The sequence below is a fragment of the Embiotoca jacksoni genome, unplaced genomic scaffold (genome assembly GCF_022577435.1).
Source record: "Embiotoca jacksoni isolate LCO1_2020_lvr unplaced genomic scaffold, fEmbJac1.0.p SCAF_15, whole genome shotgun sequence".
NCBI classification, from domain to species: Eukaryota; Metazoa; Chordata; class Actinopteri; family Embiotocidae; genus Embiotoca; species Embiotoca jacksoni.
In genome coordinates this window covers 4,562,683-4,577,099 of record NW_027185285.1, presented here as the reverse complement: position 1 = coordinate 4,577,099, position 14,417 = coordinate 4,562,683, and the positions used below count along the sequence as shown (strand labels likewise).

Below are 14,417 nucleotides of genomic sequence, written 5' to 3'. Positions count from 1 at the left end.
TGGCCGATATACTTGTAGGCAGCTTTGTCAGTTACCTGAAGCTGTCATTCGTCAGCTACTGTAAGCCGATTATTTCAATTGTTGACCTGTGGTCGGTTGCACTTCTCATCCCGCAGCTTACAGTCAAAAACCATTGGACCTTTGCAGGTTTTCTGCACGTGTATGCAAGTGTTGATGCATGTATATTCTTTGCAAAAGACCCAACTGCTCTGCTCTTGTTGCCTCCTAACTTGCCCGTAAATCCAACTCAAAGGTCACACTTCTCTCCTGTTCTCTCCGGTGTATCCTAGGCACTTCCCCGCCATTCTTTTTTCTGTTGGATGTGTGAGAGAATGTATGTGTTGTTGTTGGAGGCCACATGGTTCAGCCCAGGCAGGGCAGATGGACGAGCTTGTTTGCCCCTGCAGCACTGTCCTAAATTTAAATGCATGCTCAGAGAGATTTGTGGGGGTTTTCTACTCCCCTCCACTTGCTCTTTATGTGTTTCTTTCCTTCTCGTGCATTGTCACACATTTTCACGTTTACCCATCAGGAGCATTGAGGGTAGGTGTAAGGGCAGTTCAGTGGCCACATAATGGCAGCAGCTTGCCTACTGTTGCATTCATGACAGCAATAACCACCACAGACTAAAACTTCCCACAATGTTTTTAGTATATTACATACAACTTAGTCATTAGTGCCTTCTGGGCATGTTTCTAAGCTGTAAAATATATGAGCATCTTCCAAGACGAGCTGAATGTTCTCTTTGATGTTAAAAAAGTGTTACATCTTGATAGGTGCTGTTGGATAGATGAAAAAGCTGAAACAACCTTTTTTGCACAGGCCAACTTCGCCTTCCCAACAGATACAGAACACAGTCTGTGACCACTGACCACACACTCGTTTTGAGACTTTTACTTAACACACTATTTCTTTAATATGCCTCCCTATTTGTATCCAATCTACTTGAATGGTAATTGCAGTTGAAACTTTATCGTACCCTCTGTCCTTTTCGTCACCTCACTCTTTCTCAAGACAGTTTGATTGCAGTGGTGTGTAGCTTGGCACGGTGCCCGCTCTGCAGGTCTCTCAGTCAAAAAACAAGAGCTGGTGTGTGTGTGCACAGAAACAGAAAGCGAGAGACTGAAGTAAAAGGAGAAAGGGGAGACACGGCATCTCAGAGGGGGAGAGACATCTAATTCTGTTCTGTCTGTCTGAATCAAAAGCGTACAATATCATCTGTGTGTGTGCTCCTCGTGGACTTTGTCTCAGGGATGCCGCTCACAACAGCCCGTTACTCTCCTTTACCACAGAAATTCCAAAGTTATCCCATGCAGCCAAATCAGCACCTTGACTGGGCTTCTTGTGAGGGTGCATGTTTCTTGCGTAGGTGTGTGAATACCAGCGCGTGGCTTGGCCCTGGCCTTGATATGAACGTGGGAGGAAGATCATTATGCGCCTCCCTCTGTTCTGAATACATTTTCTTCACTACAGTCTTGCTGCTCCTGTTTGTCCTCCCTCCCCCGTTTGTGTCCATTTGGAACAGATTTGTTGAATACATGATGAGCATTAGTACCAGGTGGATACATGTAGTCAGTATTCCAGCAGCAGCAGTTGACCTGACATTCAGTTGCTTCAGCTGCACAGCAACAGAAAGCTCTACCTCACTGGTACATGCTTTATTTATGATCTACCATGAAAAGCTCAGTGGCTGTGCTTAACACACCGCATCCTCAGCTCATATATATTTGCATGAACACGCAAATAGACATACACACACACACACACACACACACACACACACACACACACACACACACAGCATTGAACTGAGCATTTCTTAGCTTTCTTGCTTGCTTACTCTGTGGGCCTTCATCTTTCTCCATGTCTGTATTTATTGCTCAGCCTTTATTACGTTCTGTCAGTGCAGCTGGTACTTCATGGAGCAAGCTCAGACAGTAAGTTCAAAATATACACTCATCGCTATTTTCCAGCCTTATTCTTGAATTGATGGGGTTAGTAGAGAACTGCTCCGGATATAGCCACAGCATCATTTAATTTCCTAGCCTATTATTTGGTTACATATTTATTTTTTCAGCTGCGAAGGTCACCGCCATTGATGATGTTAAATGTACACCCTTCAGTCTAGTGTAAAAATGTGTGACCATCATCTGACAGCATAACAGACTTTATTAATGCAAACTGAACTGATCCAGTCACACTTCATGAAGAAAGACTATTATGGTTAAGTCCCTTTTTTTTTTGGCAAATACAAAACAGCAATGGCCTCCTCATTCATTCCTTTATCCTCTCTTCCTCCCTCCCTCCCTTTATTCCACTGCTCCTTATCGTCAGGCTGAGTTGTGGAGGTGGCAGGGTGACTCCATCGCTCTCCCCTCCCGTCTGTCAGGACATTGCTCATCTCTCCCCAATCCTGAAAACAGCTTTTTAATAAAGCGGGTATGAGCCTGGCTTTAAGTGCTTTATTTTCATTTCGCTTTGCAGCTGGTGAAGTAATGTGTGCTTCTCAAATATTTATGGAGGACCGTGGGTCGTTGCTCAGTTCACAGTTCCGCAGAGAGAGAGGGAGGGAGGGAGATGGATTCTTCAAATGTCACACTTATGGAAATTGTGACTGGGATTTTCCTCTGGATGACCATATTAGGCTTTCCGGTAGTGAACAAAGACATAATGAAGGCTCCATCTATTGTTGTTAAACCAGAATATGCAAACATAAACTGCAATATAAACTTTGTCTGTAATGTGCATGTATGCCTTAATTGCACCAATAAACATACGAAGTGGGAAGCTAAATGGGGAATGAGGTTAAGGATTGTACAGTCCTCCATCTATTTACCCATTTTCAATCTCCTGAGTCATGAGGGTGAACGAATGTACAGAGAAGCAACTTTCTTTATCTCTTCCTGGGGATTCCCTTTGCTCCGTCTGCCTCAGAATCTCCACCCAGGCAGTCATCCACCGAATCAAACCGGGGGACTCACTTCGGACGGCATTTTCACCTCAACCTCTCTGCTATCAGGTCGCTCCCCGCCCCACTTATACATATTTGTAAGGTGATGAAGTACTTGTACCTGCTCGATTTATAGCAGCACTGGCTTGAAGTCAGAGAAATTGAGAAATATAATATATATACAGTATATATAATAGTAACCTGAATCACTCCGTGCAGATGCTTTCCCCTAACCTAGAATGAGTAATCTTTCTTCTCCATCTTTCAAGGACAGAGTTTCAGACACACAAAAGCTTTCCTTGGAAAAACACTTCCCCCTTATTCCTTTCAAAAGAACTGCTGTAGTGGTGCACTACGCCTGTAATAACTTTACAGTTAGAAAAATCTCCTTGTAGTATAAGAAACCACTGTGCAGTATTTCAGCATCTGATAAACCCTCAAACTCAAGCCTTTTAGTCAGACTGGACTCTCTGGATAATTCATTGTCTCACTGGAAGACCTGAAAGAAGCCCACTGCTGCCTAATTGTTTGCTTTATTTTAATGCTGTCCCATATTCAGTCCCGATTACCCACTTGGAAGTGCTGATCCGGATTCAGATTGTCTAGTACAGTATCATCAACAAATAACATACATTTTAACCAAGCTAGACACCCTGCAGAGCTCAGCTGCACCTTTATTCTGTTGCAAAACCCACCGTTGTTGGAGTCCAGTATCTGAATCCTAATAATGCAAACACAGCTATTGCCTCAAATGTAGTAGGGACAAATGGTTTCCTCTTACAGATTTTTAGGAAATTGGTATTTACCTTCTTCAGACCCATGAAACAAAGTTATCCGTGAAAGGGCCAATAGTTGGTCCATTGTTCGAAGCCTGTGTTCACCATCTGCTAACAGCTTTAAGTTACATCAATTCAGGCAAGATAACTTTTCAGGGTAGATGGGAATCATGGGAATATCAAGATTTTGTGGTTAGAATGTGACCAACCAAGGATAAAATGGACAAGATTGATTCCTCAGCTATTTGGGTACTCTAGTGAACACTCTTGGAATTTTTTTCTAGTACTGTGTTACTGCAGGTGGGACAGTGTTCACTGACAGCAGGCAGAAATTAAAGCATTTAATCAACCCCCCCAGGGTTGTACATCATGACAGCAAATCTCCTCCAGAAACGATGACATGTGTATGTCTGTTTTATGCTGTGTCCTTCAGTGAGCCCTGAGTCAGCATGCCCTCTGATTCAGCATGTATCATCACTGTTTCTGGCACCATCTACACAGTACACTTCCTCTCTTCTCCTTCCTCATATCTATCTATCTATCCATCTATAGTTTCAGTATATAATTCCTCAAGTAAATGATGTGCAGTAGATTAAAACAAAAAAAATGCTAACACACTTACAGCTGAAGCTTCTTTGGCAGTTGAGCTGGAATTTCTTTTGTATAATTTCAGGGGGAGGGATTCTCTTTTTCCTTTAGTTTTAATTCTTGACCAGGATACCGGAAGGATTGAAAAGATGCTGCGCATGTTTAATTTTGAAGGCATTTGAAGTATTATCCCCATTTTCCCTATCAACTCCGACACTGTGTATCTTCTCTCCACCCACTCAGGCTGTGTGTCGTGGTATGTGGTGGATCCAGAAAAGGGCATCGCTTGGTTTAGTTTCGTAATCGCCTTCTTTTCCACTTCACAGGCACTCTCGCATACAAAAACACACACACACACACACACACACACACACACACACACACAGATGTCACTGCATAATAGAGGGAAATAGATAAGAGAGGGCAGACGGGCGAGGCATCAGAAATACAAAGTACGTGTCTTGCAAAAGTGGAAAAAGAAAGAGGGGCACGAGGCATGCCACAATATAAAAGCCAATGAAGTATTGGCCATCAGGATGTTACCATGGTGATGCGTTGGCACATCACCGTGAGTTTCAAGTAGGTTACTGTCTGTTTGCATTGTCCACCCATGTGTATGCAAGTGCAGGGTATAGCAGGCTTTGTGGCCGTAACTTCGGGATCACACTTTGGTTGGATCCCTACTGTTTGGGCTGCGGGAGCTGTCAGGTCTGGAACAGTGTGTTCCCTGTAGCCAAATGGGTCAGGACCTCTGGGTCTCAGTCAGTCAGCTGGAAAAACCTCCACACACAAGCATCACACACCACAGTAGCCTCAGTCAGCACTGGAGTCCCAAGCTTGTGTGTTTGTGTTGTCCTCACTAGGATATAAAGATGAAGGGAATCCTTAACTGAGGACATATGCAACTCCTCTTCTTTATCAGGTTGTGTTACATTTGTGATGTGAAAAATGGGTAACTGCAGGCCCTGATGCACTTTACAAGTATATTTGTTAAATGTTTTATTGAAATATTTTTTATGGAGTGAGGAGTGAAAACTCAGAACGTAGATGCATATCATTTTTTATATAAACAACATAAGGAAAGTAATGAATTGAATGAAAGGTCCGACCACTACAACTAGATCTTAAAATGTGAGTCGAAACAGTGTGTAAGAACACAACCCTGGTGATGTCATATGTCACCAGGTTTGTTTTAATTAGAATTTTTCACACAATCCTTGTGTTTGTGTTAAAACAATGTCCAAAGAATGCTGATGTTATTCAGGTGCATAATGCGAATTGTAGGATGAATCAAATTTATGGAGCGACAATCAGGAACAGAACGAGATCCTAAATAATAAATACAGCAAATGAATCTGAAAATTAGTGCCCCAATAACTCATTTTAAATCATTAACAATGACTGAAACACAGATGTACTGTTTAATACAGAATGTGCATGTTAAGTTTTCTATAGCCAAACTCTCCTCATTACTCCCAGCGGAGCGCTAAGGCTGGCAGTGGTTAGGTGGTAATAAAATAACCTCTATGGAGCATCCAATATTAAATTGACTGAGGTTCAGTCCCTTACGTGTTGTTGGCGGACTGAAGGTATCTGTGAAGATTCTCATTCATCCAGGTTATCTAAATGTTATAAACAGAGGCAACTGCACTTGCTTGAAATGAAATGAGACATTTCACCTCTCATTCTTCACCTGCTTCTCCAGTTCTTCATCTGAACTTGCTCAGAACTGAAGAGGCCTTTCGGATAAGAGGTGAAACATCTTCAAGAATTTCAAGCAGGTCCAGTGGCTGTAGTGTGAGGATGTGGATATCAGTCAATAGTTGTGAAGAAGGGATGGTTTATGGAATGAATGTCTTTAAAAAAAAAAGAAAAAAAAAAAGGTCTTGAAAGGTATTGGAATAATTACTGATATTTTGTCTTCTTCTCGCCTCTTTCATAGTTTATCTGTCTCTCTTTCTGTGTGTCTCCTCTTTCATCTGTGCTGGCAGGAGCTTTGAAACTGTAACTCACATCATGTGTAGGTGCTCCAAACTCTAACATCTGGCCCTCTGGCCTGTTCTGCTGAAAGTTACTACCAGCTGAAAGGCAAACCTACACGTGTGCTGCACATATGCGCACAGGAAGACTCTGACAGATTGTGAATAACTGAAAGGACATGACCAGTCTGCATGTCTACACTTTCTGTGTATTGGTCACAGACCCACTGAAAGCACATTCTTTCACAATGCAGTGCACTCAAACATAACTGTGTCTGGTTGTGTGATAATGGGCTTGAACAGCATTGTGTGCATTGTTCTGGAAAGCAGTTACTTTAATGAAGTAAATTCGGGATCGTATTTTGAGTCGCAAACATTTCTTTGAGGACTATTTTGCAGACTATTGCAGAAAATAAAAAGCACATTATAGATTCACGCTTTTTCATTCATTACAGTTGTTTACACAGCAACAGAGTGGGGGCACTACTCCTACTCTGCTGCGGCTTTATTAAATTATTAGGTTTAATTGTGTTCGTGGGTGGTTTCAAACTTTTAGCTGCAATGGCTCAGTGCACAGTAACTACTGTAATTAAGCTACAGTAGCCTGCTTCCTATTCAGTCTGCATTAATATGACCGAAGATAATGCCAATGAGTCATGCTTCTTTCATCAAGCTGCCAATAAAAGAGTCACACATCATCTGTACACAAATCACCTTTTATCTCTATTTGGTTTTTAATTTCCTGTATGACCCCGCAGTTTTTGCCATCTGATCTCTTTAACACTGGCGCTTATGTTCTGATGTTACAGATGGGGCTCCGCTGAGCGAGCTGTCTTGGCCTTCATCTCTGGCGGTGGTGGCCGTCTCCTTCTCTGGCCTCTTCACTTTCGTCTTCCTCATGCTGGCTTGCCTCTGCTGCAAGAAGGGAGACATCGGCTTCAAGGTGAGCTCCCTGCTGCCCCCAGCTGGAAGTGGTGAGGGGAGCACGAACTGTATGTGGATGTCACGGGGAGGAAGAAAATGGGATGATTTTAACGGAGTTACATGTAGTAAACACACAGACATCAAAAACAGCTAAAAGGCTTATATTATGTATTGTTCATTTGAATTATTCTTTTTATTTTAAATTAATACATTCAATGATTTACAGGAATATGTAGACTTTCAAGAAGACACGGAGTAGGGATAAAATCACTTAACATACAATAAACGTATTTATAGTTCAGTAGTTTACAATTTTCTGTCGTATTTAATAAAACAATACATTTTACAACCTTGACGCATTCTATAATAGTAATTAAGTAATTAAAGATCAAATTTGATGATGACCAAAGGATGAATCAGATTGATAACTGAATTTGTGCTGAAAACTTAATCAAAGTAAACGTAGACTCCAGAACGTCGACCTTTTTATTGTTTGCTACTATATTATATTTACAATTTTATTGTCTATCATTTGATTGATCAGATGATTAATTTAGTCCATGAAATGGCCAACACAAGTTCTGAAAACCTATTTTTATAGCTCAGTTGTCTATGTTACGCCTGACCAATTGTCCAAAACACAGATCTGCTCAGTTTAAGCAAACCAGCATGTTTGAGACGCTGAAACTAGCAAACATTTGAAAGTTTCTTTTTGTTATCAAGCCTGCTGATTGCTTTCTGTCTGGTGACTCATTGGACAGCTGACTTCACTTTTGAAATGCCAGCCTGCCAACTTCGAGAAAAAAAAAACTTGCAGGCGAAAGTGTCCCCCACTTGCTTTATTTTAAGATTTTAACTTTTCTGGCATGCGATACAACAATAACAACGTACACATTAAACATATTTAGATCAATATATAACAAAATATTTTCAGCAAGCACCGATTCTCAAGGAGATGTCGTAACCACGTTAGTGTTAATTCTTCATAGTTATTCTGCCAGACTCCTCAACCTACATATACCTTAAGTGCTGAAGTCTTGCTGAGGACTGTTGCCTCATTGTATGCAAGTGATGCAACCAAGTACCCTTACCCATCTCAGCCTGGCACACATTGTGTCCGCGTTGCCTTCGGCTGCCAGCGTGACCCCGGCCGTGCTGTGTCAAACATCAGCGCTGAGCTGAACGCCTGATGAGGGCTAACAGTGACTGACACAGGGGGCGGGGGGCATATTGACGGGCAGAGGGAGCAGAGACTAGAGCCGCTGTACCGGCTGATCCTCGTCATTCCAAGTTTCCCATTAACATGCTGCTCGTTTTGCGGCATTTGCATTGGAATATATTTTCCTTTTGTCAAGTCACTTTGGTCATGCATTTTAATGCTACTAACTCCTTTTAGCTGGAGAATGGATAAATTACAGCCCTGAGTGAACAGCAGTCTCTCCTGTAAGATCACTTACGCAAATCATTTTACAATTTGAACGGATGAATGAGATGTTGTTGTTGATTATAGAGCTGAGGAAAGAAGAGGAGAGCGTAAGAGAGGATAAGTGCCGAGTTTCCTGTTTAAGTACTATGTGTGCTGAGAATCAGAGGGAACAGCCTGTGGCAGGTAGATGCTGCTGGGATAACAGTGTCTTTAATGAGAACAGCATAGAGGGGTACTTTTTAACAACTGCTGGAATTTTGCGAAGTGTGTGTGTGTGTGTGTGTGCCCACATCTGTCAAGTCCCAGGCCAGATCACCTCCGCCTCATTATGTGAAAATGTATTTCAATAATCTGCAAGAACAGTGGGAGTCTCTGTGTGTGTCTGCTTTCCACTGCCCTGCCTTATACTGTGAAAAGATTAATGACAGAAGGGTGGCTGCAGACGCTACAACGCCATTGGGCAATAGCTGATTCATTTTGCCTCGATCAACCACGGTCTCACCTTGAGCCTGGTTGACATACCAATATGACACTATTGATTCCTGCAGAGATATTGTCTTCCAGCTTCCTGTCACCGAGAGTTTAGAGTGAAAATGTAGCTACCAAACATCTGCCCTCGAGCTGGAAAACCTTTCAGCAGGGCAGAGAGACAGTGGCTATTGTTTATAGCACATATAGTCATTTTATTTTACTGTAAATAGGAAGGAAGAGAAGTGAGTACAATTCTAGACTCTTGTGTAGTCAAATTCAGTGGCATTAATTTTGGGCAGTTCAGAGGAAGGCAATGAAAGGACTACAGTAACACGAAACCGCAGTAACAAGAAATCATCTGTTTCAAAGAATTACATTTGCATTTCTCAGGCAAATGAATGTAAATCTATTTGGGGAATGCCGAAACAATTGATCACTATCAAATCTTTATCCTATTTTCTCAGGTTATCTGCAAACCTCACAGAATGCTTAAATGGTTCCCACTCTTTAGCCCCCTCTTTGGCAACAGCTCATCCCTCAACAGCTCACTTGTAAGGTGGGCATTCGTGTGGGACTGAAAAATCGCACCACTGCACCGGCCAAAAAGCTTCATTATTCCTCTCCATCGTGGTGTTCTTACTGGAGCGTGTAGTGCGAGGCTGGGTATTAAGTGCTTTCTAAACTGAAGGCTCTCTGGGGAGCAGTGCAACGCTGACTAACAGCCAGGTGCTCGCTTTCACACTTCACTCGGAGGAGAGTGGCAGATGGTTCTCCTGAATGAGAAACACACACACACACACACACACACACACACACACACACACACACACACACACACACACACACACACATTCCTGTGTACACACACCAGTGTTTTAGAGCACATGTTGAACTACAGAACACACACACTGTGCCATTCAATTAGTCCATATGAATCCAACCTGCAGCTCACTCTCCTGCTCTCGTTTCCCCCAGTTTTCTCCTCACTTTTCTTCTTTTCTTCACGTCAGTGGTTGCTACAAGTGGGAGGAAGGTTTGTTGAGGGTAACAGTTCATTAGGTGGAGGATGGATGGATGGATGGATGGATGGATGGATGGATGGATGGATGGATGGATGGATGGATAGATGGATGGATAGATGGATGGATGGATAGATGGATGGATAGGTGGATAATGGCTCTGTGTTTGTGAAGACAGCACTATAGCCACCCTGGTTTCCCAACATAGTCACTTTTTTTTTTCACCTGGTAACAAGATCGGCTTGAATTATTGAAAGCCGTTGCTTCATGTGGTGGGACACACTTGGGACGGCATCAAGAAGGGCTTTGACTTAAGAAGTTTACATATTTAATGGAAAGACAGGAGGCCTTGATTCAGAAGACTCTCCTCTGCTGCCTGTAACCTAAAAAAAGATACAGACGTGGAAATCATCATAATTGAAGCATTGCAGCATCTGGTGGCAGTATAATCTTTGGTACTTGAGTTTTTGTTGTTGTTGTTACACTCATTTATTTTGAGTAATTTATCATTACACATAGCTAGAGGACACTGTATATCTCTTTGTTAGACCTAATTTATTATGTTACAAATTCTAATAACTGCACTAGTATTAATATTAAAGAAATATAACATTTAAGGTGTGGATTTTTGTATTACGAGGTCAGACCTGTTGTTGTTCATACGGGACAAATGTTGTATTTCAAGATTTTTTTTTTTTTTTTTTTTTTGTATCTTGCCAGTTACTCAGAGCGAGGGATGAAGGTTTCCCTCTGATATCTTTCATCCCAGGAACACATGTCTTTACCAGTAACCACAACTGGGTATACTTTTTAAAACATAACAGCAGGTAATCATAAAATAGTATTTATTCTACTTTCTTTTATCATATTCAAAGTTTGTTCACTAACTTGACTAACATCCTCTGGTTTTTAATGTATTCTAAAAACATCTGTAGTATAATGAATATATAGAAACATCTGAATGACCATCTTTATTTTCCCTTCGTTTGAGGTTATAGTTGCTTTCACTGGTAAATTCTGTCATAGGCTGTTTTGGTGTTTTGACACACTCAGCCAGCACACATATGCTAATAATGCAAACTTTCTGTTGGGATATCTTGGATTTGGATGATAATTCCCCATAAATATTTGAATTCATGGAATTCAATAATACTCACTGTGACTGTGACGTATGATATTCTTCAGGGGTTTATTGTTAGCTTGAGACCTGTGCAGTTGCTGAACAAAAGTTGCATTGCTCCTCAACAGACAATTAATTCAATACAGTTGTTTACTCTCGTGAATCTTGATTTATTGTGACAATATTCTGCTAATATATTTTTGTGATCTGCCTATTACTGCAGATTATTTATCTATCACTATTTACATACTGTTTTCTTTGGCTGTGTATCTCCCACTATTCTGCTGCTCTTTTCTTAGCATTTATAGCCGTGCAGGCTGATCCATGTCTCTGTTAAAAGCAATAGATAAAAGCTGCTTGGGTGAGTGATGATCGCAGATTTTAGGCGATATGTGGGGGACGAGAATGAGAGGCACCAGAAATACAAATGCAAGATTTTTGTCTGCTGCAGTTTTTGCAAAGTTTAAAATCAGTTTCTTTTCTAACGTGCGAAATGAAGCAATGAAGCTGACGTAGTCTGTAAGGGCTACGTTTTGAGATCTGCCCTCTTTATACATACTGTATAGGGGTTTAGAGAGACAGAGCGCTATAGGGACGCAGTACAACAGTTAGAGAGCAAGGACACTGCAGTAGAGCGGGGAGTGAAACTGGATGGGGCAGAAAGAAGGGTCGTAGGGATAAAGCAGACGGGGCAGAGCAGAGGATGTGGGATGTGGAGTACAGAGTGTGGAAAGACAGAGGGTCACAGTTTTCCACTACATCTCGTCCTCATCCATTTTAGTAGTAGTGGTGGTGAGGAGGGGGTAAATCTGCAGGACCAGGGTTTTCTCTGCATAGCTAATTATGGATCCCACTCTCTCGCTTGCTCTTTTACCTAGTGTGGTATAGACAGTTAACCTTTATATTGTAAAGGTTATTTCATGTTCTATCTTTTCTAGTTCCACACTAAAGGATGTAAATGCAGTCCAGGATTTTTTTCAGTTATGTAACAGAAAACACTTGAGAAAAAAAAAAAAAACTGCTCTCCAAGCCCTCGTCACTGTTACTGATCACAGTCCAGAGCAGGTAATTTGTATTTGTTTGGAGCAGCAGTGTGCGATACCAACAATAAATAATGTTTTCTTTTCATTCTGGCAGCTGTAATAGCACTGTTTTAATTGCGTAGCTTCAAATAATCAGGACACTGGTGTTTCCTCTGTTGACGCAAGTGGTGATGTTATTACCAAAACTGGCACATCTTTTAGGAACAAATCCTTATAGGTTAAAATATACTCAAATTTTTTTTTTTTTTTTTTTTTTTTTTTTTTTTTACTGTTAATGAGAAAAAAAAACCATGAAAACTACGATTAACTATGTGAAGTTCTGTTGTTTACAAGAGTGTATATGAAGAAAAAAAGAAACGACTGAAAGAAAGAAAGGCTTTGTGTATACAGTTTGAATAGCCGTATGCATTAGTGTGTCCCCCCACAGCGTCTTAGCAGTGGCCCACACATTGCACCCCACAATGTACATGACTTATGTATACGGGTAGGTGGATGTGCCTCGGAGCATTTGAATGCCCTCACAGTTGAACCATTGTCTCCCAACATGTCAGTGCGAGTGGATGACTAAATCTCAGTGTGTGTCTTTGCACCAGGAGTTTGAAAACACGGAGGGAGAGGAGTACCAGGCAGATCTCTCCGCCCTGGCCTCGCCTTCCTCGCAGAATGGCCCCGAGGTTTACATCCTTCCCCTCACCGAGGTCTCCCTGCCTGTCTCCAAGCAGCCTGGCAGATCCAGTAAGAAACTACTCGACACCATCAGCACATAACACTTCTAGGCTATGTATTGTTTCCCTCTTTTACCCTCTCTCTCTCTCTCTCTCTCTCTCTCTCTCTCTCTCTCTCTCTCTCTCTCTCTCTCTCTCTTGCTCTCAAGCCACAGACATCTGTCCGTTGTGTAATGTATTTAGGAATTAACCTCCTATAGTGCTGCATAGCTTATTGTATATAAAAACCGTAGCCCACTGGAGAGGAAGGAATCTGACCTTATCCTACTCTACATTATTTCTGGAGCTCTGTGTGTTTTCTGAAATGCATGATACATTGCATTAACAAGAATTCAATATGACATCTGTTCCTATTTCACCTGGTACTTGCAGTATCTAATGTCAGGTTTTCAAGCACACATCCGTATTATTTAGTTTGTATTCTATATCTGTGATCCTTCTCAGCAACACAGTCTGATTTCTTCAGGTCACTCTACATCAAACGCAGCATGTTTAACGTGTGCATGTGCATTCATATGATGTGTAAATCTCAGTTAAAGCCAGATCCTGGCTGCTCAAAGTGCCTCACCCTGCATGACTCACTGGCTGTCTGCGCTGCACTGTGCTCAGCCAGAAGGGAGGTGAGCTGCTGCTCAGCATCCCAGGATGCGAGCGCCCGCAATGATTGGACAAGGCAGCCTCAGGCTCACAGCCAATCGCTTCCCTCGACTCTGTCCCCCATAGCTACCGCTTTATGATTGGTCCAGGTGTTGCAGGGCGAGGAATGGATAAGTGGCGTAGGGAGAGATGCTGGTGGAGGGAGAACGTCTTCCTCCACTGAGTCAGGAGGAGGATGGCCTATGAGTCATTCTTCCTCTCTTCTGTGAACACAGTGAAACATGTGTTATTGTCATATTTACTTTTTTACATGTTTGGGTATTGAACATACAGGGAATTTCTTTTCTTTATATTTTCTCTTTACTCTACTGTTATATGAAAGCAGAAATGTGAAAAGATCAGGACGATGGGAAAAAGCCTTATATTTGAAAACTATGTGTTCTCTATAGCTCACTTGTAAACAATCACTGGCAGCGCCTCCATACATATTAACGTTTTGCACATGTCATAAATTACCCACCCCCACACTAACGTACATGAATGAATGAGCCTTGTAATTACAATCGTAAGGAAAATACCAATTGTACACTTAATACACGGACCATGAATGGTGTTTTCTATATGAGCCCGAGCATCAATTGTACATCAGAACAAGCAGTACAATGTTTTCCATTATTCTCACAATCCTGTTTTTCCACTTGTTGCACTAATCTTTTATTCAGGAGGTCATGTAAAGCTTTCAAACCCACCACAGAGCCTTGATGCATCAATGTGAGTGTGTGAAGTGATTGTGTGTTTG

General features: G+C 41.7%; 1 protein-coding gene across 1 annotated transcript in view; it reads left to right on the top strand.

Annotated features, from left to right (window-relative positions):
• The window catches only part of aatka (apoptosis-associated tyrosine kinase a), a 32,453-nt gene that overhangs the window by 6,801 nt on the left and 11,235 nt on the right, over window positions 1-14,417 (top strand). The window contains exons 3-4 of the mRNA XM_069148999.1: window positions 7,103-7,236; window positions 12,890-13,031. Coding sequence (XP_069005100.1) covers window positions 7,103-7,236; window positions 12,890-13,031 — 276 coding nt within the window. The remainder of the gene's footprint in view (window positions 1-7,102; window positions 7,237-12,889; window positions 13,032-14,417) is intronic.